General features: G+C 46.2%; 1 protein-coding gene across 3 annotated transcripts in view; it reads left to right on the top strand.

Annotated features, from left to right (window-relative positions):
- PHACTR3 (phosphatase and actin regulator 3) overlaps positions 1-25,477 on the top strand; it is a 337,426-nt gene that overhangs the window by 175,386 nt on the left and 136,563 nt on the right. For 2 of the 3 annotated variants that reach the window (XM_060230708.1, XM_060230709.1), the window contains 4 exons: positions 8,777-8,956; positions 20,855-21,061; positions 23,807-24,071; positions 25,030-25,277. In XM_060230708.1, coding sequence (XP_060086691.1) covers positions 8,777-8,956; positions 20,855-21,061; positions 23,807-24,071; positions 25,030-25,277 — 900 coding nt within the window. The remainder of the gene's footprint in view (positions 1-8,776; positions 8,957-20,854; positions 21,062-23,806; positions 24,072-25,029; positions 25,278-25,477) is intronic. The other variant, XM_060230710.1, reaches the window with a different exon arrangement.

Raw genomic sequence — 25,477 nt, 5'->3', positions numbered from 1 at the left:
AATAAAAGCATCAAGCAAATTTACAATGCAACACAGTTGCCTAGTCAGAAGAGTGTGAATAAATGGGTAGCCGAGAGCGATGTGGTCTGATCCGTGTTCTCCCTTCCTAAAACAATGGATGTTTTCAGTCCTAGGGGTTTTAGTTTATGACTTAGTAACATATGCCATTTATTAACCTCAGTTTAAAATTTACCCAGCAATGTCTTTTTAAATGACTGTTCCTAAGCCTGTTCTGATTAAGGCAAGGTATGCAGCAGTTACATCCTAATCTTTTCCAATTAGATCATATTTTAATGCAATAATTTGCGGTTGTCAGATTGGCAATATTATGTAAAGCAGAGCACATTAAATCTCAGCTATCCCCCAGGGCTTTCCCGTCATGCCTCCGTGATTTCACAGTTAACCAAAGAAGATCTCCGGACAGTTCTGGTTTTCTGTATTTGATTGGATGCCACTCTTCAACAGGCGTCACTTAAATTTCACCACCCAATTTTGCTTCAGGACAGTATCCAAAGAACTCTTTCCTGGGAGTAAGGACCAGGGCTTGTTTTTGTAGCAGGAACTCCTTGAGAGCCAGTTTGGTGTAGTGATTAAGTTTGCAGACTCCTATCTGGGAGAACCGGATTTGATTCCCCACTCCTCCACTTGCAGCTGCTGGCATGGCCTTGGGTCAGCCATAGCTCTAGCAGAGGTTGTCCTTGAAAGGGCAGCTTCTGGGAGAGCCTGCTCAGCCCCACCCACCTCACAGGGTGTCTGTTGTGGGGAGAGAAGATATAGGAGGTTGTAAGCCAATTTGAGTCTGTGATTCAGAGAGAGGAAAAGAAAGGAAAAGTCCCCTGTGCATGCAGCAGTCGTTTCCAACTCTGGGGTCCAATAACTTCTTCTTCTTTGCTTATTAGGCCATACACCCCTGATGTAGCCAATCCTCCAAGAGCTTACAGGGCTCTTCTTACAGGTTCTACTGTAAACTTCAGGAGGATTGGCTACATCAAGAGTGTGTGGCCTAATATGCAAAGGAGTTCCTGCTACAAAAAAAAGCCTTGGTAAGGCCTATTAAATATTCTTGAATAGTCTGAGTAGGCTGCTTGAGTTGGTAGTGTTTGTGCACAAGAATGCCCCATGAGCTAAAACTATTCAGTTTGGCCTCAGTTGACTCCAGGCAAGTCCTGACGTTTATCTCCTGAGTTATTACAGTGACTATGAGGCTATTGCTGTGCCCTCTTCCAAAAAGAGATTGTGAGTCTTACCTGATTTAGAGAGATATTAGAGGCATTTGTTTGGCTTGGTGTTTTTGTCCTATGGAGTGTAACCAGTTTATTGCCTCAGAGAACGACTAGCTGTGACTTGAAGCCAGCACCATTCAAATCTCCTCTGCATTCTACACACTTGAACAAGACTTAATATAAGGGCTTTTTTGTAGCAGGGACTCCTTTGCAAATTAGGCCACACCCCCTGATGTAGCCAATCCTCCAAGAGCTTGCAGGGCTCTTAGTACAGGGCCTAGTGATGTCGTGGCTGCATAGAACAGAACTGATAAAACAGATATGGTGTCCCAAAATATGGATTCCACACCCAGATGAGTACCTAAACAAGAGGCCTCACATCAGCAAGAAGCCAGCATTCACAACACTATAACCTACCTTTCCTTCCTCTTGAGTGCCAGAAGAGGAGCAAGCAGGGGTGGAATTCTAGCAGGAGCTCCTTTGCATATTAGGCCACACATCCCTGATGTAGCCAATCCTCCAAGAGCTTACCAAAAAGAGCCTTGTAGGCAAAGGAGCTCCTGCTAGAATCCCACCCCTGGGAGCAAGGTAAGATAGGCAAGGGCTTGTGCCATCAGATGGTTGAAAGGGCAAGGGGGATCCATTTTGTGGATCAAGTCCATCAGTGCCAGTTCCGGATTTTGAGGGGGCTGTGTCCAGGGGCTGACTTCTGCCACCCCATGAGCCCCCTCATGTTTTCTTTAATAGCCAAACACCTGTGGTTCGCCCACCTGACTACACAGGTCAGAAGCCCTACAACTGCCTATGCCTGAGGTGGCCAAACATGCTGAATGTAACAGCCACACAGAAAAAAATATCAGATGTATGAAAGCCACAAGATATGAACATCAGATTTTGACAACAGGAAGGAAGGAAGGAAGGAAGGAAGGAAGGAAGGAAGGAAGGAAGGAAGGAAGGAAGGAAGGAAGGAAGGAAGGAAGGAAGGACGGGGAGGGGGGAGGCAGGGAGAGGTGGACAGAAAGCAACTTTAACTTTAAATGCATTCTCCAAATTTCTGGCTGGTTCAGCTTGGAGAAGTGATTTGAAGTGAGAAATGCCTTGTCCAAGTCGATCGATAGGGCAGTGTGGGCTTTGAGAGCCACACAATATGTGTGAAAGAGCCACATGTGGCTCCCAAGCCATAGTTTGGCCACCTCTGGTCACAACCACACACATCACATGCATGCCCTTTTCCCCAATGGTGCTCGCCGGCACAGAAGTGTTGCTGTTCTAAAACACCCACATGTGTTTCCCCGTCAGTGCTGGGAAACTGGAAGCATGGGTGGTGGAGCACTTGCAAATGAATGGGCAGGGAAGGGCATATGGTTGGGTGCCAGGAGAGATACATGGATGGAGAATTTGGTCTTCCCAGAAGCCCTGGGTCTTGACAGCTGCCCTACCTCATGGTACTTTGATTCCAGCCCTGCACTCCACAAATGGTGGCCTCATTCATCAGCAGAAAGTTCCTGACCATGAAAGTACCACCACAAGAGGAATAGATGAATGACCCATTCCCATGAGATCTGATGCAGTACTGCAGGGGTGACCAACGGTAGCTCTCCAGTTTTTGCCTACAAAAGCATTGGCCATGCTGGCTTGGGCTGATGGGAGTTGTAGACAAAAAAAATCTGGAGAGCTACCGTTGGCCATCCCTACAGTACTGTGTTTACAATTTAGGGATCCTTCAGCTGTCAGTGAAATGATGACAAACAATAGTTATGAGACCATGATGAGGACTTGGGAAATGCAGTGCAGGAGCAATGGCAGAGTAAGGACTTGTTCCTTAGATCTTCTAGGAGCTGATCTGGAGCCCAGTTCCTGGAACTGCCTGCTCCTATGCTGGGCTCAGTGAACATCTTGAACTCAAACAGCTTCACCCACTTGTCTTTTCTCTCCATCCCTCCTCATTGTGATGCATTCCCTTTCCCTTCCAGTCCTTCTGTCCTCCTGCTCAGCTTTGCAATGCTTATTTTGTCTTCATGACCAAGTTACCTCTACTCATCTCTCCTTGCTAGAAGGCACCTCCCCACTGCCCGATGCCTTTTTTCAGGGGTGGCCAAACTTGCTTAATAAAACAGCCACACAGAATAAATGTCAAATGTTTGAGGGCAGCAAGGCATGAACATCAGGTGTTTGAGAGTCACGAAGGAAGGAAGGAAGGAAGGAAGGAAGGAAGGAAGGAAGGAAGGAAGGAAGGAAGGAAGGAAGGAAGGAAAGAAGGAAGGAAGGAAGGAAGGAAGGAAGGAAGGAAGGAAGGAAGGAAGGAAGGAAGGAAGGAAGGAAGGAAGGAAGGAAGGAAGGAAGGAAGGAGAGGTTGAAATAAAGCAACTTTAACTTTAAATGCATTCTCCAATGGCTTGGCTTCAAAGAGATAAATGCCTTCTCTAAGCTGGCCAATGGGGCGGTGGGGGCTTCAAGAGCCGTACAATATGTGTGAAAAAGCTACATGTGGCTCCTGAGCCACAGTTTGCTTACCCCTACCTTATTTTCTTTTACCTTATTTTCTTCTCTGCACCACTCTTCTCCCACCCCTCCACACAACTCTTTCTCTATTCTATGTGACCTGACCATTTTCTGCCTATATAAACCAGGGAGCCCTTATCCAGTAGGGCTACCTTGAAACACCTTGTCAACACTGATGGAGCTGTCCTTTTCTTTTTTTGCAGCCTGTTACAAAAGCTGTGGCTTTGCCCAAGCGACTAGATTTTTACGGTGCAGCATGAAAAAAGATGTGCCCGCTGAACAATGCGGGCGGCTATTAATATGCCCCTGATTATGTACGGGCTGGCTTCAACAATGAGTGGAAACGTAGGCAATGAGCTCTCCTTCTACCGTATCATAGCAACGGCGCTGCTGCAAAGGCTATTTTAAGAACTGTAACTTTTCCCCCTTGAACGTGATTACGAGGCAGAGTGGGTGGGCTCATCCTATAAAAATGTTGCATCGGGAGCTCTGCGGCAGGCAGGCCCGGTTTCCCCCATGTCCTTAAAATTGCAAAGCATTCGCAAACTCATCTTTGCAGAATGGCCTTGCGCAGAAGAGGGGAGGCTAGCAAGTGAGACCCAGACACTCAAGTCCCTTTAAATCATCCCCTCCAGAAATTTGTACCTGAAGCGATGACAAGGGGAAAGGGATTTTGTCACAAGCTCCTGATTAAAAGTTGTCCAAGGAGGAGAAATGTAAGTCCTCTAGCTGGAGATCTTGCCAGGTGTTTTTGACAGTGTTCCTGGTAATTGCTTTGGCTTGGATGATAGTGCTCGGCTATCATTTTTGAGTGAGGTGAGACAGGCTCCTATCCCACTGTGTAAAAAGTCATGATCAGTGGGACAGGAGGATAATAATGGAGACTGGGTCTTCCCTGAGTGATTTGCAATGGTGCAATAGGTTGTGTTTTCTGAACTCTTTGGGTCCTTGTCAATACACCCTCTAAGCTGTAGAGTCTTGTGAGCAAAAATTCTGCTTTGTGAGCTGCTGGCTTTAAAGTTGCGAGCTACTACATAAATTAGCTTGCTCTGAGGCCATTTTTCCTGCACTGAGACAAAAATTTGTGAGCCAGAGACTTAGAGGGAACACTGGTCCTAGTACAGTCAGTTGCCGGGACCAACACAACCACCTCATTTGTAATTTCTGGACAGCACAATGGGGAAGGCACTTCTTGTAAGGTATCTGTAGATCATAACCAGGATCTCAGTATTGAACAGAGTTGTGGGTAGAACATGAGATTCCTGATGGCTGATCATGGATCCAGGATGTATTCTCTTTTCAAACACGTTTTATTCAACTGTTTGCTACTTAAAACACACACACACAAGAAAAGTTCCAGTGTCTTGAACTGCACAACAGTGGCCACCAGTGTTCCCTCTAAGCTGAATTAGCATGAGCTAGCTCACAGATTTTTGGCCTCCAGCTCACACATTTTTGTCTTAGCTCAGGAAGGATGACTCTAGTGCACACTAATTGATGCAGTAGCTCACAACTTTAATGCCAGTAGCTCACAAAGTAGAATTTTTGCTCGCAAGACTCTTCAGCTTAGTGAGAATATTGGTGGCCACTGATATATTATATATCCCTGTGGGTTGTTATGGCTTTATATTCTGAACATATTTACAAGATATATAGGATTTAATGGACCATTTATGTATCATGTCTATTGACTTTATAAGTAAGAATGCATGACCAATCATTGCTGCCTGTTATGAATCCTGGAAAAGAAAACCTGTTCTGTGGTAACTGCATTCTACTGTCTGCACAGAAGGCTGACCATACAAGAATGGTGTAGTTTATGGAACATCTCTCACCAAAGTCAGAGAACCTGCATTAGCGGTTCTGGGGAGCTGTCCAGGGTGCTGATTACATTCTGCTGTTAGCAAACCACTTAGTCATGCACAAAGATCAATATACCGGTGATTGTATGGACATTAACATGCAGAATAACATTCAACATGTTGTAATTATGTGAATAACGGTAGCTCATTAAAAAGCAACAGCTTTTCCTTTGGGGTTAGCCTAATTACGTGGGTCAGTTTTATTACAGCAGTACCAAGCTCTACATAGGCTATAAAGCAAAAGCGTACAACCCTAAGCAGATCTCATTCACCTCCATGGCCTGATGATGTAAATTTTCTGCAGTGAAAAATGTCCCATCATCCTCTATCGGAGGCTGGATTGGAAAGAGGGGAATTCCTTTCCTGTGATGCATCCATTCTCCCTGCTGTGAGAAAGTCGGGGAGGCAATCGGCCCCTTGTATGACATCTCATTAACATTTGCAAGCAGGCAATTCTTATGTCTGAGATAAGGGAATTATCTCAGTTATTTAAAAAACAGCACAATGCCCATCAACGTGTTGTGATATCAGGGAGGGTGTATTTGGAGGCTTGTGCATTACAAGGATCTCTGAGAGACACGTTGCAACCGTGTGAGTCCAATGCACAAAGACAGATTGTACCCCTTCCTCAGACAATTCCCTATCAGCAAGGGTTGGGCCACCTGGAGCCAGGGCAGGGCCAGGTTTTGCCTCCATCACAAAGTAAAGTGCTGTAAAGTTGCAGCCGACATGGCAAACCCAGCAAGGACCATTCAATGCAAGTGAAAAGCCAAAGTAGTTTGCCTTCATAGAATCATAGCGTTGGAAGGAGCCTCCGGGGTCATCTAGTCCAATTTCCTGCACTATGCAAGTAATTCACAAACACCTTCCCCCCCACACATTCCCACTGACCCCTGTTCCATGCCCAGAAGATGACAAAAAACCCAAAAAACAAAACCCAGAATCCCTAGTCAAACTGACCTGGAGAAAATTGCTTCCTGACCCCAGAGTGGTTGTTGGCATTTCCCTGGGTGTGTAAGAAGGGGCCACGAGAGCTAAGCACTGATGCAACCTTTCCTGCCCTCCCTCTCATGATCTGCCTGATTCACAGGATCTTCATTGCTGTCAGATGGCCATCTAGCCTCAGTTTCAAAACCTCCAAAGAAGGAGAGGCCACCACCTCCCGAGGAAGCTTGTTCTACTAAGCAACCACTCTGTCAGGAAATTCTTATTAAAATTTAGCTGAAAACTCTGCAGAGTCTTCCAAGTACTGGCCCTGCTTAGCTTCCAGGATCTGACAAGATTGGTCTATACCATGCTGCTTTCCCTCCCACCTTCAACACAATGATTTCCCTAAGGCCAATGTTTTGGTTTTCCTCCCAGGAATGAATAACAACTTTTTAGAACATAAGAGAAGCCATGTTGGATCAGGCCAACGGCCCATCAAGTCCAACACTCTGTGTCACACAGTGGCAAAAAATTTTATATACACACATACACTGTGGCTAATAGCCACTGATGGACCTGTGCTCCATATTTTTATCTAAACCCCTCTTGAAGGTGGCTATGCTTGTGGCCGCCACCACCTCCTGTGGCAGTGAGTTCCACATGTGAATCACCCTTTGGGTGAAGAAGTACTTCCTTTTATCCGTTTTACTTATTAAGGAGGGAGGGGAAAGTGATGCACTTGAAAGCACCATTTGGAATAGAGGCTAAATCTCTCTCTTGCCCCTGGTAATCCTAAACATTGAGAATGAATGCTTCTATCTGTGTAGCCCCACCACTTTATTCACGTAGCTTAATCCTGGGTTCTGTTTCTTGATCTCCATAGTATGGGACAATATCAGAAACTGTCTTAGGGAGATTTATGTACAGTCTACCTCCCTAGGGTCACCAGCTTTGGATTTAGAAGTTCCTGGAGATTATTTATTTATTTATTAAATTTGATTTTTTTTAAAAAAAATACCGCCATTGCCTATAAACTGGGCTTTGAGTGGTGTATGGCAATAAATAAACAACATGTTGTATAGGAGAGCCAGTTTGGTGTAGTGGTTAAGTGTGCGGACTCTTATCTGGGAGAACTGGGTTCGATTCTTTACTCCTCCACTTGCACCTGCTAGCATCGCCTTGGGTCAGCCATAGCTCTGGCAGAGGTTGTCCTTGAAAGGGCAGCTGCTGTGAGAGCCCTCTCCAGCCCCACCCACCTCACAGGGTGTCTGTTGTGGGGGAGGTAGGTAAAGGAGATTGTGAGCCGCTCTGAGACTCTTTGGAGTGGAGGGTGGGATATAAATCCAATATCTTCTATCTTCTTCTTTTTCTTAAAACATTACAATTGCAATAAAATATCAGTCAAATTTGCTCAGATGGCAATCTAAATTTCCAGTTATGCTACCATCTTGCTACCATCTTTGTAGGTGGGTGGGTGGGAGTGCAAGCCAGATGGACACAGTTTGCTGTATTCAACCAAATGCCCAGTGGAACATCTGCCTTACATGCCCAGCAGAACTGCATCAAGTCCCACAGGGCATGGATTTAACTCAGCAGAGAGTTCCACCAGGTTGGGAAGGATGGAGTTTGAGGGTGGAGTCTAGGAGACTGGGGTTTAGGGAGAGGAGAGACGTCAGTAGGTTATAATGCCATTCAATCCACCTTCTAAAGCTGCCATTTTCCCCAGGAGAAGTGGAGAAAATGAATGAATGGATGAATGAATGAATCAATAAGTGATATTATGTAATGTGAAGATCAGCTGCAATCAGGGCTTTTTGTGTAGAAAAAGCCCAGCAGGAACTCATTTGCATATTAGGCCACAACCCATGACATCACCATTGTTTTGCGCGGGGCTTTTTGTTTAGAAAAAACCCAGCAGGAACTCATTTGAATATTAGGCCACAACCCCTGGTGTCAAGCCAGCCAGAATGATGTTCCTGTGTGTTCCTGCTCAAAGAAAGCCCTGGTTGCAATTCTGGGAGACCACTAAGCCCCAACCTAGAGGCTGACAGCTCTAAGCCTTCCCCAGATCTTTGTCTCCTCTCAGACACCCCTCCCCTGCAGAGCATGAGACTCTCTCCAGTGCAGTGCAGAGCCCTGCTGTGGAGAGGTGCATTTATATAGGATGAGGGCACTGTATTTGACTCAGCACTGAACTAAGGGAGGTGGGCTTCAGTTGCTCATTGATGGTTTAACTAATGCTAGAATGTCATGGTGTCCTAGATTCTGAAGTCAAAGCATGCCCTGCTGACGGTGCCACCAGAGCAATGCTGAGTGACCCTTCATCCCCCTCATGCCAGGCACTTACCTCAGAAGAGACGCAGCAGGAGCGTAGATCAGCCACAGCCAATGCCACCTCTCTTGGCGAGAAGCTGCATTTGGAAGAGCTGAGAGAAGATCCAGGTATTGGATATGGAACGGTTTGGGGCCTTTTCATCCCCCCGGAGGTGCAGTGGAGTCCATGTGATGCTGCAGATAGCTGGGGCACCCCCACCCACCCCCAGTTCTCCCCTGAATGGTTACAGTTGAGCCGCATGTTTGGTAGACTAGAAGCTCTCAATCATATTTTGTATTTATTTTATTCTATTTTTAGCCTGCCCTTCCTGTAGGACAGGCTCAGGGTGGGTTACATCATAAAAACAATCAACAGTAAAAAAACCAATTTAAAATATATAAAATCTAAAATTACAGAGTCACAATAGGCACTAAAATGGCGAATTCTGCCTCACAGGCATGGGCTATTGTCCAGGTCCAGCAGGTCTTATAGCGCTGGGATGAAATGAAGGGGATTGCTGAGATTTCATGGGAATGTCATTCTCTCTCTCTCGGCTTGGCTTCGCGAACGAAGATTTAAGAAGGGTGCAATAGTCCACGTTTGCTGCAGGCTCGCTGGTGGCTGACAAGACCAATGTGGGACAGGCAGGTCCGGCCACAGCGGCTGCAGGGAAAAGTCTGATTTAGGGTTGGTCCTGTAGCAGTGCGATTCTTCCTCAATCTCCTTTTGTCCTCAAGACCAGCTATGCGTGTGTTCTCAAAGGAAGAGACAGCCTGGTGGATGGTGTGCCTCCATGCTTTGCGATCTGAGGCTAGGTCAGACCACTGGTGATGGTTGATGTGACAGGTGCTAAGGGATTTCTTCAAGGAGTCCTTGTACCTCTTCTTTGGTGCCCCTCTATTTCGATGGCCGGTGGAGAGTTCGCCATACAGGGCAATCTTGGGAAGGCGGTGGTTTTCCATCCTAGAAATATGCCCTGCCCAGCGCAGCTGCGTCTTCAACAGCAGTGCCTCGATGCTGGTAACCTCTGCCCGCTTGAGGACTTCAGTGTTGGTCACAAAGTCACTCCAGTGGATGTTGAGGATGGTGCGAAGGCAGCGCTGATGAAAGCGCTCAAGGAGTCGCAGGTGATGACGGTATAAAACCCACGATTCGGAGCCATAGATGAGGGTTGTCATCACAACTGCTTTGTAAACATTGATCTTTGTGCCTTTTTTCAGATGCTTGTTGCTCCACACTCTTTTGTGCAGTCGGCCAAATGCACGGTTTGCCTTTGCCAGCCTGTTGTCAATCTCCTTGTCGATCTTGGCATCTGAGGAGATGATGCACCCCAGGTAGCTGAACTGCTGGACTGTCTTCCTGAACCGCCTACATGCAGGATCGGGACTGCGGCTTCCAGTGGCACCTTCCACCTGCCGTTTCGCCCCTTGCCTATCACTGCAGGACTTGATGCGTTGTGAGTTGTGTGTGTGGATATGCCCTTCAGGCCTGCGCAGAGGAATTTTTTAGGTGAAGCGCAGTGTGCGCGGTACTGGCTCCACCCTTTCACCTGGGGGTCATCTGCCATGGCCCAGTAAGCCGGGACGCCGGCAGTGAGTCCTCCAGGTGGTAGGTGTTACATTAACGAGCTCTATCTGCCCGGGTTTGATGTTAGAGTTTTCCTTCTCTTAGGCTGACGAGGTTGGTGGGCCCAGCCTGCCCATCCGGTTATACCGCCGGACACTTCGGTCGCACCATGACGTAGCAAACTCTGTGAAAACGGGGGGGACCAGCGAGAAGGTGTTGCTACGGATGCAGTAATGCAGGAGAGGCCATTGCAGTGACCATCTGCCAGGCATAGCCAGACAGTGACCACGCGGCGTTCACTACACCGGGAGAGGAGAGGCTATGTATTGCGCATGCACTTTCCCTGGGGGGGTAGGATTCCCAGAGGGAGCCCACCCACCACCACCCCCCAAAGGGGAAGCAGGTGAAAGCAACACATTTTGCAAGTGAAATTTGCTACAGGGTATGTTTGGCTTTGATTGGACCAGATATTCCATTGTATCCCTTTCAGCTCTATGCATCTCTAATACTTTAATATCCAGCTTGCAGGATAGAGTGAAGTATAAATAAAAAATTAAATTAAATCACTAGGGTTAGGGCCACCAACAGGAGGGAGGAGCAGGGTTATGGCTCAGTGGTAGAATATCTGCTTGGCATGCAGAAGGTCCCAGGTTCAATCCCCAATATCTTCAGTGGAAAGGATCTAGCAGTCGGTGAGGTAAAAGACTTCCACCTGAGACCCTGGAGAGCCACTGCCAGTCTCAGCAGATAATACTGACTGTCATGGACCGATGGTCTGATTTAGTACAAGACAGCTTCATGGGTGCATTCATGTGTGATGCTACTTACTGCTTTGATTGGAGATTAGCATTACATAAGGTTTGTTCATGCAGTCAGCAGATATTGCATTAGGGGTTCCAGAAGGATGGAGGGCTGATGGTGAGCTCATAACTCTGGTACAATTGCATAGAGGAGGGTGAGCATCTCTGCAAGGAAGTTCAGTACACAGCTGCCATGATAGATTTACTAGGTAGCTCAAAAAGGCTTGCCTGGATCATGAAAATTGCTGCGTTCACTTTCCATTTGGAGATGAAAATTGGTCCCTCTTTGTGATCCCGGTCAGATTGTGAGCCCATCAACAGTCCTGCAGTTACCCAGAGGCTGTTTAATATAGGCATTGCATGATGGTTGTAAACTGAGGTTTGGAGACGTCTAGGGAAGAAGTTTGAACAAATAGGGTGTGGAATGGCCTTTTCACTGCAGCAGTGTAGTAAGCAGCCTGAAGCTGAAGCAGGCAACAAGGCTCTTGGAGGATTGGCTACATCAGGGGTTTGTGGCCTAATATGCAAAGGAGCTCCTGCTAGAATTCCACTCCTGCAGGGGCCACAGGTTAAGCCAAAGGAGGCTTTCAGGAAAGGGTAGAATTAGAAGATGGCCATACAAATGCCAACAAGGGAATGCTTTCAGCATGGAAAACTGCTTTTGAGGGAGCTAAAATAGCCCCCATCGAGCTTTTGCTCATCTCTATTTGTCCAGCATCTTTTGCTGCCCAATTAACTCTGTCACGTTCCTCTTAGCTAAGTGTTCCTAGCCAGTGATCACAGTTAGCTTGGATCCTGTGAACACGTTCCATGCACTAGATAGTCTCTGCTCTGCAGCTGGCTTCCTCTTGCTCAAATACTTCCATATGCACAAGGGGCTCATTGAAAACTATTGATCTTGCACAGACACCAGTGGTGGAGCAAGAGGAAACACACTTCCACACAGAGACGATCGAGCACACATGGAATCTGTTCATAGGGTAGCCAATCAGGGATCATGGAATCTGTTCATAGGGTAGCCAATCAGGGATCATGACTATCTGGCACACATGGAATCTGTTCATGGGGTAGCCAATCAGGAATCATGGCATCAGGGATCATGGCATGGACTGGGAGTATTGCCTTCACCCTTTGACCTCTGTTCCTAGCCATCCCAGAAAAACTGGCAAGATTGGAGGGGAAGGAGCTTGTTATAATTCTTGCGACAATTTACTGTTTTCAGCTCAGTGCATTTTTGTAGAGGGGTTTGAAGCAAAAGAGTGAGGCATCTATCTAGATTTTCTGGAAGAAGTTTCCAGACATAAGGAGCAGAAAGGGAGAAGAGGCAGCGTCATTGAAGGAAGCAAGAAGCCTTCAGGCCACTGGACCGGAATACCGAGTTTCTCAAGATATGGAACTAGAGAGAGAGAGAAGGCCGCAAAGGATTTTGTCAATAAGGAGCTTGTGCAGGTTATTGGACTGGATATTGGAAACCAGTGCTGGGATTTAAGGAGGGGCTGCGGCTCAGTGGTAGAGCATCTGCTTGGCACACAGAAGGTCCCAGGTTCAATCCCCAGCATCTCCAATCTACCTGAGATCCTGGAGTAGGGTTGCCAACCTCCAGACAGAGCCTGGGGAAGTTCTGGAATTACAACTGGTCTCTCAGATGACTGTGATCAGTTCCCCTGGAGAAAATGGCTGCTTTGGAGGATGGACTTGCTGAGGTCCCTCCCCTTCCCCAAACCACGATCTCCCCAGGCTCCGGTCCCGCAGATCTCCAGATATTTTACAACCTGGAGTTTGCAGCCCTTCTCTGGAGAGCCATTATCAGTCTCAGCAAATAATGAGTTTCGTTCAGTTTGAGGCAGCTTCATACGTTCAAGAAGCTGGACAACAAAACAGGTGAATATGTCCGGCAGCAGAGGCCTCAACTGTGGTGTCATGAAAAGCGTTCAGTAAACCAATCGCCACTGCAACTGTGTAACCAGCTAAATAGCTTTGCAGGCGCAAGGGCAATGAATTGGCTGTTTGCAGTGTGTGTCTATAGCAGGGGTGATCAAATATTGATGGGGCGAGCCTTCTGGTTTTTCTCATCCACGGCAGTAGCACATTCCCTTCCTAAAGTATGCCTATAATTCCCAGCACGTTGCCCCCCACGTGGGATGCATTATGATTAAACATCAAATATTTATTAACACAGAAGGGAAAAAATAGCCTCGGCTGCGCAGAGAGATGTCACTACCACCCAAATGTGGAGTGTTAAAAATACACTTTTTGCTTTCCTGAATAACATGCATGGGGCGGAGAGAGCTGACAAAGAGAACTTGTTCTCCCTCTCCTAAAATACTAGAATTCGAGGGCATCCAATGAAGCTGGTGACATTACTTCCGGGTGACATCATCGCACCGGCAATGTCGGGGGAGGTTCCCCCCACTAGCCCAATGTGGGCCAGCGGGTTAGGAACCTCCCGGGTGGGGAATCCCTGCCCAGACTGGGGGCTTGGCAGCCCTAAGAGGATATAGTGATGGCCACAGGAATAAGCAGCTTATATAGATTCATTCATTCATTCGTTCATTCATTCATAAGACTATCAATGGCTATTAGCTATGGTGACTGAGAGGAACCTCCACATTCAGAGGCACTAAATCTCAGAATCCCGGAGCCAATAGGTAGCATCAGGGGAAGACCTTGGCTTCTATGCCGTGTTGTTGGCCTTCCAGAGGAACTGGTTGGCCACTGTGTGAGACAGGATGTTGGACTAGATGGACCATTGGTCTGACCCAACAGGGCTTTTCTTAGATGTTCTTAGCATTTACAACCATTCTGAGGCATTTGGAAGAACATTCTTATGAAAGGATTTGGACGAAGAAGGGGACAGTGAAACAATAAGTGTAGCCAGAGCTCTTTTTATGTAGCAGGAACTCATTTGCATATTAGGCCACACCCCTCAGAGGTAGCCAGTCCTCCTGGAGCTTACAGTAGGTGTGTGGCCTAATATGCAAAGGAGTTCCCACTACAAAAAAAAGCCCTCAGTGTGGTCTGGATATAATACATTTTTACTGTATTGCCTATAAGAAATATTGCCTTGGTTTTGTGTGTTCCTTCCTTTTGCTGCCCTCTGCTGTCTGAGTGTTAATTCTCTATTTGGCTTGGTTTTTGTTTTGCCGTGCTCTGTTTCTACAAAGTTCTAACGATCCCCAGGATTTGTTAGTCACAGAGAGGGACTGTGGCTCAGTGGAAGAGCATCCACTTTGCATGCAAAAGGTCCCAAGTTCAATCCCTGGCATCTCCAGTTTAAAGAATGAGCTAGGAGGTGATGTGAAAGACTTCTGCCTGAGACCCTGGAGAGCTGCTGCCAGTCTGAGTAGACAATATTGATGGATCAAGGGTCTGATTCAGTAGAAGGCAGCTTCAGGTGTTCATATGCAAGGCTTTTTTTTTGTAGCCGCAACTCCTTTTCATATCAGGCCACACACCTCTGCTGTAGCTAATCCTCCAAGAGCTTACAGTAGGCCCTGTACTATGAGCCCTGTAGGCTCTTGGAGGATTGGCTACGTCAGAGGTGTGTGGCCAAAAATGCAAAGGAGTTCCTGCTACAAAATAAAGCTCTAAATCCCATTCCACTGCATCTAGTTAGATTTACTGAACAACTCTATGCAAAGTGGCCATAGTCAAAGTCCAAGGAAGTCAGTGGACTTTGACTGGGATAAGTCTGCATACGACTGCGCTGTTAGTGTGTCGAACTGTGCTTTCTTGCCTCCCCTTGAAGCCTCACAACATGTTGCGTCTGGAAGATGTGACCCCTGGGAAGAGCATGAGTGGGATGCTGAAGATCTGCAGTGGGATGAGAAATCAGCACAACAAAAAAGATCACTTGTCCATGGAAATCCTCCACTGGATCCAACCTAGGGAATTTGCATCTTAGACCTAGTTTGAGTATGATGTCAGCTGGCAAAAATTCACACCCGGGCAGTCTCACAATGTTTCATGTAAACTGGGCTCAGCCTGCGGAAAGCAGGACTTAATTAATTGGCCAACAATAAGAAGAAAAAGCTTTGATCCTTCTCAACATGAAGAATGACTTACTCTTTATTCAAATTTTGTCTCATTCCTGCATTGCTTGCAGCTGGAGAGCATCATGCCAACTTTAAAACTGAAGGTTTGCAACCAGATAAAAAAAAAGATATAATTGGCTTGCTCCATATAGAAAAATACATTGCAACAATGGGTGGTTCAGTGCTTCATAAAGTATACATGGAGAGTGTTTTGGCCGGCAATGAAATGGAAAGCTTTGCACATGCTTTTAGAAAAAGGAGCTGGCTCACTCCCTCATTATATACAGCTCAACAAGTGGAAGGAAACAATACTGATGAAGTGGGAACACGAAACGCGTCTATGATAACTAGTTATTTTTTGTATACTGCACCACTAAATTACTATGAGCTCTTTTGAAAATGGTTTCATTGTTTCTTATGGTTGCTACTGTGAATTTGTGTGTCAAAGATATTTGTAGTTTTAAAAGTATGTAAATTCAAAAGTAATTATATATAAATTAGTATAAAAAGTATGGTAGCCTATTTGCATCACAGACATCTTGTTTTTTGTAGTCCCCAGGTGGGGGCAAGGATCCCCCAGTTTGGAGGTCCTCCCCCCACTTCAGGGTCATCAGAAAGCAGGGGAGGTGGAAGGAAATGTCTGCTGGGCACTCCATTATTCCCTGTGGAGACTGATTCCCATAGAGCATAATGGATAATTGAGCTATGGGTATCTGGGGCTCTGGGGGAGCTCTTTTTTGAGGTAGAGGCACCAAATTTTCAGCATAGCATCTGGTACCTCTCCTCCAAACCCCCCAAGTTTCAAAAAGATTGGACCAGGGGGTCTGATTCTATGAGCCCCGGAAGAAGGTGCCCCTATCCTTCGTTTTTTCCAATGAAGGCACTGAAAAGGCATGTGATCCCTTTTAAATGTGATGGCCAGAATCCCCTTTGGAGTTCAATTATGCTTGTCACAACTTTGCTCCTGGCTCTACCCCCAAAGTCTCCTGGCTCCACCCCCAAAGTCCCTAAATATTTCTTGAACTGGACCTGGCAACCCTATCTGTTTTTGGTGAATGATACACTGGGTCTCTAAACCCATGATATTCTAGGTCTGCTGCCCACTCTTTTGGATGGGTGGCAGACCAGACTTCTTGACTTCTACCTATCTGAAGAAGCAAACAGTGACTCTCAAAAGCTCCGACCATGCTGCAAATTTGGTTAGCCTTTAAGGTGCTACTGGGTGCTTACTCTTTTTCTACTGCATTGAGAAACAAGTGGAAGCAGACCTGGCCTCTTGAACCGAGGTGCCAGCTTTACCACCCATTAAAAATGATTGAAATAGCTTGTGGAGTCCAGATGCCAGGTCTACCACCCATTGAAAACAATGGAAGTACACTGGATCTGGAGTTCAGGTCTTCCAATTCCCGGTATTTCTGTATCTGAAAAATTAATCTAAAAACAGTTTTCAGAAATCATACCAATAACTCCTGAAATTTCAGGAAAATATATTTAGATTATTTCAATTCAGTAGGCCTCCCTTCCCTGCAAGCAAGGCTCAGGGCGGCTTACATCAAGACCAAATACATACAAACAGGGCTTTTCTGTAGCAGGAATTCCTTTGCATATTAGGCTACCCCCCCCCCCCCCCCCGATGTATCCAATTCTCCAAGAACTTTCAGTAGACCCTGTACTAAGAGCTCTGTAAGCTTTTGGAGGATTGGCTACATCAGAAGGGAGTAGCCTAATATGCAAAGGAGTTCCTGCTACAAAAAAGCCCTGCAAATAAGATTAAGGTAATATTAAAAGAAATTAAAATAACTCCTCCAAACAAACTGTATTAAATCCTATATTCAAGATCATGGTAATTTCTGTATCTGCAAGCCCTCCCCCCCCCCCCCCCCCCGGTGGAGGAGATATGGAGAAAAGAAGGGGGGATGATCGGAATATGAGTGCCAAACCATTGCTGTCCTCAGAGAGCCAGTTTGGTGTAGTGGTTAAGTGCACGGACTCTTATCTGGGAGAACCAGGTTTGATTCCCCACTCCTTCATTTACAGCTTCTGGTATGGCCTTGAGTCAGCCATAGCTCTCGTAGGAGTTGTCCTGGAAAGGGCAGCTGCCGTGAGAGTCCTCTCAGCCCCACCTGCCTCACAGGCAGTGTTCCCTCTAAGCTGAGTTAGCGTGAGCTAGCTCACAGATTTTTAGCCTCCAGCTCACAGATTTTTTTCTTAGCTGAGGAAGGATGGACCCAGAGCACACTAATTTATGCAAGTAGCTCACAACTTTAACACCAGTAGCTCACAACTTTAATACCAGTAGCTCACAAAGTAGAATTTTTGCTCTCAAGACTCTGCAGCTTAGAGGGAACATTGCTCACAGGGTGTCTGTTGTGGGGGTGGGGGGTGGGGGGAAGGTAAAGGAGATTGTGACCACTCTGAGACTGAGATTCAGAGTATAGGGCAGGATATAAATCCAATATCTTCTCAACCAAATGCCAGAACATCTCTGCCTTGGAAGCCCTATGGAAAGGCAATAAACCCCGTGGGGCACAGATGTTCTCTGGCAGAGTTCCACCAGGCGAGGGCCAGGGCAGAAAAGCATACTCTTTCGGAAATAATGAAATGAAATGAAAACAATTAAAACACTGGTGTGTGCACCTGTGCTGTTAATGAAAGCAGCAGAGAATCAGTGTCTGAGCCTGTACGGTTCGTTGTCTCCATTCTTTCTCAAATACTATGGGAATTAAAAGTAATGTCAAAGAACGAATGTTCTCTTCTCCACCACCTGCCAACCATGAAAATCTGTTAATCCTTAAAAGACTGCAATTTTGATGTGTACAAAAGTAGTATTGCATTTCACATGGGGAATATGTTCAAATTTATCTTGCTGAGAATCAGCACAAAAGGGGAGTAAAAAAGGTCACAGATACCGAAGCAGTACAGGCTAGGAATTCCATGGAGTATTTAACACGCTTCTAGAAGAGATGATTTTAAAGCAAGAAAAGGGATTTTGTTTTTTTTTATCAGCAGTAGGAGTGCTGCTCCTGTTTTTTTTTATCTAGCAGCAGCTCCTTTGCATATTAGGCCACACACCCCTGATGTAGCCAATCCTCCAAGAGTTTACAAAGCTCTTTTTTGTAAGCTCTTGGAGGATTGGCTACATCACGGGTGTGTGGCTTAATATGCAAAGGAGCTCCTGCTAGAATTCCACCCCTGATCAGCAGGCATCCTTATAAGGAAATCCATTGCAAAGATTCTGTTTCCAGGGTGCAGTCTTTTCTTAAAACTTTAGATTTTCTCTGTGATTTTACATAAAATCCATTCAGGAGGACAAACCATTGGACTTTTTCACGTGCCTTATTTTAATCATTTATGTGCCCATCCTGGCATATCCCCCTGCCCCTTTTCCTCATGGGTTTTGCTCTTTCTAGTGGTTGCTTTGATATTTCATTGCTGTATCTCTGGTTGATTGACAAGCAATTTGACTGTGCTCCTAAATAAGCCAAAGATGCGGCGATGAAATATCAAAGTGATCACTAGAGGGAGCTAAAACACTTGCAGAAAAGAGGGCGGGGGGGGGACCTTGATGCAATATAGGCACACAAACAAGGAAATAACACATGTGGAAAAACCCACTGATCCCTGAAAGCCAATTAGGGTTATTAATATAACCCCAGCATAAACTTTCCATCAATGAATAAAGTATGTAGCTCTAAATAGGCTTAGCAATAATATCCTCATCATTCTCAAACTAGATAGGTTTATATAGATTCCAATAACCTAAGGTTTTGGTTTTTTTTTAAATCTATGTCATGCAATAATTCAGAATATACTCAGAGTATAGAGCAGGATATAAATCCAATATCATCATCATCTTCTTCTTCTTCTTCTTCTTCTTCTTCTTCTTCTTCTTCTTCTTCTTCTTCTTCTTCTTCTTCTTCTTCTTCTTCTTCTTCTTCTTCTTCTTCGTCTTCAGAACATAAGCAGAGCTCTGTTGGATTAGACCCCAGGCCCATCTAGTCCAGCATCTTGCCTCACACAGTGGCAAACCAGCTACCTCTAGGAAGCCCACAAACTCTAAGACTGCAACAGCATCATCCTGCCTAGGCTCCCCAGCGTCCATTTTTTACATCCTAATCTTAAACCTATTTACTTAAAAATAAAGGCCCAGCTGGCTGGACATAAAATTGGAGTTCTGTCGTCAGATCTTATTCGTCTAAAGGCTTTCTTTTGTTTGAAAAAGCAGCTGCAGGGAGCAGCATTTATGACACAGATTGGGGGCGCAGATTGGCATCATGCAAGTATGAGTCTACCATCCCCCAACCCATTCACAGTACACATTTGCTTATTCTGCATATGTGCATAGAGTAATTCTCACATTACAGTAATAGAAGAGTTGTAAGGGACCTCCAGGGTCATCCAGTCCAACTCCCTGGACAATGCAGGAAATTCACAAATACCTCACCCAACTCACCCGCAGTGACCCCTGTCCCATGTCCAGAAGATGGCAAAAAAACCCCAAACCCTCCAGAATTCCTGGCCAAACTGGAGAACATTGCTGCCTGACCCCAAAGTGGTAATCAGCATTCCCCTTGGCGTGTAAGCAGGGACCATGAGAACTGAGCACCAATGCCCCCTCCCTTTCTGTCCTCCCTCTCATAATCCAACTCTCATGATCCGTACAATGCATGTACAATTGAATGTGTGACCAAAACATTTATCAGGGTGCTGACCCCCTGTTTCATTTGAAAAGTGAATGCAAGCTGGCTCTACTCACACATGCATGTTCTTGCAGGTTGTAATCACGTTCACTGTAACATTTGAACAGGGACGATTAGGTGTTGTTATCCGAGGGCTTTCCCCTTGAACCATTTTGGCATTGCAGAAGAAGAGGGAGGGATGCACGGGCGTTCCATACCTTTCCTCCTATCCAGGGCTTTTTTTGTAGCAGGAACTCCTTTGCCTATTAGGCCCCCTGATGTAGCCCTCTAAGCTCTAGGAGGGTTGGCTACATCACGGGTGTGTGGCCTAATATGCAAAGGAGGTCCTGCTACAAAAAAAAGCCTTGGCCTGGCAAAGTTGGGAGGATGAGGAGTGGCAAAGGTGGGGGGGTGGGGAGGCGACAAGCCTGCCTGGCACTTCCTGCGCCCTAGGGCCAGCTCTGCTCAGAAGGAGCCACTGAGTACTCAGAGAGTCTCTGCCTGCACTAATTTGTCTTGAGTTCGGTTCCCTTGGTCACACCAAGAGTGTGACGAAATGTGCTTTCTAATCTTAGCTGCTGAGAACAATCCATTCAAAGCAACACAGTTCTGTTGCCCTCGTTATTGAAAGAAACACGAGAGAACAAGTGGAGTTCATGAGGGCTGGTCTGTATTTTGTAAATAAAAAGCCCTTCGGGGCTTAACAGATTCCTTCCCAATGTAATGCGTAATTGTTTCCTCAGTTACCCTTGCCCAGTTTCATTTCCACCAATAGCCTCGTCTGTTGGCCATTTGGCATTTCTATGGTGCACATTGTAGAAAGGGGGCACTATTTGCTTGTGTGTGCCGGGGCCCCTCTGCTCCTTCATCTCTCTATGGCCTGGCCTGTTTTGTGTGGTCATCCATCTTAATTTCATACTCCGCTGCTTCTGCTCCTGTTTCCTCAGCCAAGAAGACGTCTGCTTCCCCAGACGAGCGAGAAAATGCCAGCCTGCCAGCTTCCGAAGAGAATCCACAAGCCTTACTTCTTTCTGAATCCACAGAACCGCCCCAGAACCAGATGGAAAGGAACCCCGCACAGCTCCCTAGCCCTCCTCCATCGCTTCCAATACCACCACCTAAGACTGTACCCAAAGTCTCAAAGATTGTACCAGGTGAGGCTCATTCATCCAAAATGACTCCTTTATGGCAAAGGACTAGACCAGGGGTGGACAAACTTGCTTAACGTAACAGCCACATAGAATAAACATCAGATGTTTGAGAACCACAAGATATGAACGTCAGATGTTGATTGGTAGGTAGGAAGGGAGGGAGGAAAGAAGGAAGGGAGGGAGAGAGAGAGTCAGGGAGGGAAATAGATGGGGAGGAAGGAGGAGGGAGGGAGGGGTGGAAAGAAAGCAACTGTAAATGCATTCTCCAAGATGCCGTCTGGCTTGGTTTGGAGAAGTGATCTAAAGAGAGAAATGCCTTCTCCAAGCTGGATGACAGGGCAGTGGGGGCTTCAAGATCCACACAATATGTGTGAAAGAGCCACATGTGGCTTCCAGGACACAGTTTGCCCCCCCCCCCAACTAGACCCCATCCAGGAGGATAGCTATGTTGATCTAAAGCAGCAGAACAAAGTTCCAAGTCCAGTGGCATCTTTAAGTCTGACAAAGTTTAATTCTGGGTATACAGACTTTCTTAAGCAGTATAGGTAGAGAGATTTTAAAAACTGTGCTGACTCAGCAATCTTTCTGCCCACTCTGTCTTGCTTCCCATGCTGAGAATAAGAGTTTTGTGATACAGACTCACTAGCAATAATCACTAGGAAGCCAAAACTCAAAGCATTGAGAAGCTAAACATCCCACCCTGAGCAGAGTTACCGCCTCCTAACCAATGTTCCCGCTAAGCTGCAAAATTTTGTGAGCAAAAATTCTACTTTGTGAGCTACTGGCCTTAAAGTTGTGAGCAACTGCGTAGATTATTGTGCTCTGGGATCATCCTTCCTGAGCTAAGACAAAAATGTGTGAGCTGGCTCACACTAACTCAGCTTAGAGGGAACACTGCTCCTAACCAGGACCGGATCTAGGGGAAAGCAGTGGGGGCACTTGCCCCGGGCACTGCCAGAGGGGGGGCACCAATTGAGTATGGTCCATTCTATTCTATGGGCTCATAAGATAGAATGAGCCCATAAGGGGGCGTCATTTTTTTAATTTTGCCCCCTTTCAGAAAACGTCGATCCGGTCCTGCTCCTAACCCACTGATGTCAATGGATTTCTAAGGGTGAGAAATCTGTTTAGGATTGCGTTGGAAAAGAGACAGTGAAATGTAGCAATTCAAGTGTCGGATTAGGGTTGGGGAGACTTGGCTTTAGATTTCCACTAGCCTTGGAACTTCCCCAGGGTGACCTTGGGACAGTCTCCATCTGAACTACCTTGCAAGGTTGCTGTGAGTACTGTGAGAGTAATAACCCGAGATTCTAGGTATAAGGGTGCCGTAAGAAATGCTATAATTTCTGATGCTCTATTGAAATATTTGTGTGTTTTTTTAAAAAAATAAGATTTTGCTGTGTGTTTACCATATGACCAACCAAGGCCTGTGGCCTGAATCCCATCCCATAAGCCAGCTGGCCATGAAAACCAGTGTTTTCTAGTATAGTCCTAGTTCAGTGTCTCCAGTGAGGCACCACAGTGGGGAATAATGCCATGGAGTGCACCCTCCAAAGGAGCCATTTTCTGCAAGGGAACTGACCTATCTAGTTAGGAGATCAATTGTAATAGCAAGAGATTTCTAGGTGCCACCCGGAGGCTGGCAACCCTACCAGAATGTTAACCATGATCACACCAGTAATTAGAGGCAAACCTCTCTACCAGGAGGCTTGGGGAGAGGGGAGGAACAAGGCAAGATTGAACTCCCAAGTGAGTTTCAGGTGAGCTGGCCATCGCATTTAAAGGGACTGTGTTCCTTTTAAATGCCTTCCCTCCATTGGAAAGGATGGAAGATGGGGGCACCTTCTTTGGGGGCTCATAGAACTGTATCCTTTTGTCCAATCTTTTGGAAACTTTTTCTTGTTATTGTTTTGAGGAGCAGCACCTCCTCAAAAGAATGATGCTATGCTGAAAATTTGGTACCTCTACCTTAAAAAACAGCCCTCCCAGAGCCCCAGATACCAATGGATCGATTCTTCATTATACCCTATGGGAACCGATCTCCAATGGCGTGCCCAGCGGACATTCCCCCCCCTTGCTTTCTGATAGCCCTGAAGTGGGCAGAAGGGCTCCAAACCAGGGCATCCCCTGCCCCCAACTGGGGACTGGCAACCCTAGTCCTTGAAACATCCTAATCCTTTCACTTTCCTTTGCCATCTGCAGCCTGAGAAGAACACTGTGTGTGTGTATGTGTTCACACGGGATGGGAAGCCATCCCAAACTGGTTTGTGTAGGTAGCTGTGCCTCAGTGGAGACAGCTCTTCTATAGGGCAGTGTAATGCTAAACTAAGACCTGTAATTTTAAAGGGATGTCTGCTCTCCCCATGAAGTGCTCTTCAGTATAGGTCCTCAATGAGAGCTAGAGCTGCCAAATCCCTTGGTTTGGGCAGGGGAAATTTTTAAAAAAAGAAAATGCAGCTCTAGAAGTTCTTACCAGAACTTACCAGAAGTTCTTACAAAAGGTAGCTCTAGGAATCACCAGAGACTCTATGGTTTACCATAGAATTTCAAGTGATTCCTAGAGCTACCATTTTCACCTCCAGAGTTCTTTTTTAAAACCAGAAATGAAGTAGTACCACACACAATGCTGTGACCCTACCTCCCACGATCCCTCCCATAACAATTCTACCAGTTGCCTGGCAACCCTAAATTGAAAGTCCATCTTTGTATATAGTAGCTAACAACCTTTTGTAATTTTGTTTTCAACAGCAGGAAGTGAAGTAGATGAGCCAGCCTTGAAATCCCCTCCATCCACCATCTTGAAGAATTATGTCATGGTTGGTTCCTCCCAACTCTCAGGACAAGCTGCTCCCTTCCAGCCCTCAGGCCAGAAAGTCTCCGATCCCCACCTCAGAGGACAGCATACGACGCCAACCGGCTCTCCTCACCTAGCTGCCGTCCACCTGCCTTTACCTCCCAGCCGAGTCATCGAGGAACTTCACAGAGCTCTTGCCACCAAACATCGGCAGGATAGGTAAGGGCAGTGCAAGGTGTGATGCCTTGAAAACTCTATGGGGTCACCATAAGTCACCTGTGACTAGACAGCACTTTACACACAGAGAAATACACATACACATACACAGAGTATTCTTTGGAAATGTCATCTTTACCTACCACATTAGCATCATTCAGAACAAGGCATCAGTCACTGCTCCCTTGTGCCTTAAATTTAGAATTATAGAGTTGGAAGAGACCTCCAGGGTCATCTAGTCCAACCCCCTGCACAATGCAGGAAACTCACAAATATCTTCCCCTAAATTCACAGGATCTTCATTGCTGTCAGATGGCCATCTAGCCTCTGTTTAAAAACCTCCAAGGAAGGAGAGCCCACCACCTCCCAAGGAAGCCTGTTCCACTGAGGAACCTCTCTAATGGTCAGGAAGTTCTTCCTAATGTTGAGTCAGAAACTCTTTGATTTAATTTCAACCCATTGGTTCTGGTCCTACCTTCTGGGGCCACAGAAAATAATTCCACATCATCCTCTATATGAGAGCCCTTCATGTACTTGAAGATGGTGATCATATCACCTCTCAGCTGCCTCCTCTCCAGGCTAAACATGCCCAGCTCCTTCAACCTTTCTTCATAGGACTTGGTCTCCAGACCCCTCACCATCTTCGTCACTCTCCTCTGGACCTGTTCCAGCTTGTCTATATCCTTCTTAAAATGTGTTGCCCAAAACTGAACACAATACTCCAGGTGAGGTCTTACAAGAGCAGAGCAAAGTGATACCATCACTTCACGTGATCTGGAAACCTCCTAAGGTGTGGTTGGCTTCCCCATCTTGAATACTGTAATCTTATAATGCTTCCTTCCTAGCCTTCTGTGGAGCCCTGTGCTTCAGAGACAACGTTTATGGCCATGGTTTCCTTCAAATGATGCTATATTATTGGTACCTGGTCTGAAGGACTGTGTCCTTTGCCTTCCATCCCCAGCTTTCACGGAAGGGAAAACAAAGGCTCTCCCAAAAAGCGAGTGGATGTCCGCCCATCGAGAACATCCAGCATAGAGCACAGCAAAGAGAAGGACACTTCGGTGAGCTACAGCAGTGATCCAGAGAACAAGCGGAATTCTGCAAAGGAGTCTGATGAGAACAAAGAGAACCTGATAATGAACTCTGAAATCAAGGATGACTCTGTTTTTTATCAGGATGAAGAGGTTTTGAATGACTCTATAATTTCTGGTAAGAAAAGCCATATTCTGAACTCTATGATAAATCTTGCTCTGATAGACATGGTTCTTCCATTCAGATGTATTCCTTCATAAAGTTACTCAGGGTGAACTGGTTGTGGGAAGTGGAGCCAGGGCCGGATCTTCCACTAGGTGAGCTTAGGCAGCTGCCTGGAGCGCCGCATGGTGGGGGTGAAGAAGCAGGGCTCCCGC

Source organism: Heteronotia binoei, chromosome 2 (assembly GCF_032191835.1).
Source record: "Heteronotia binoei isolate CCM8104 ecotype False Entrance Well chromosome 2, APGP_CSIRO_Hbin_v1, whole genome shotgun sequence".
Lineage (NCBI taxonomy): Eukaryota > Metazoa > Chordata > Lepidosauria > Squamata > Gekkonidae > Heteronotia > Heteronotia binoei.
This window is presented reverse-complemented; position numbering and strand designations above follow the sequence as displayed.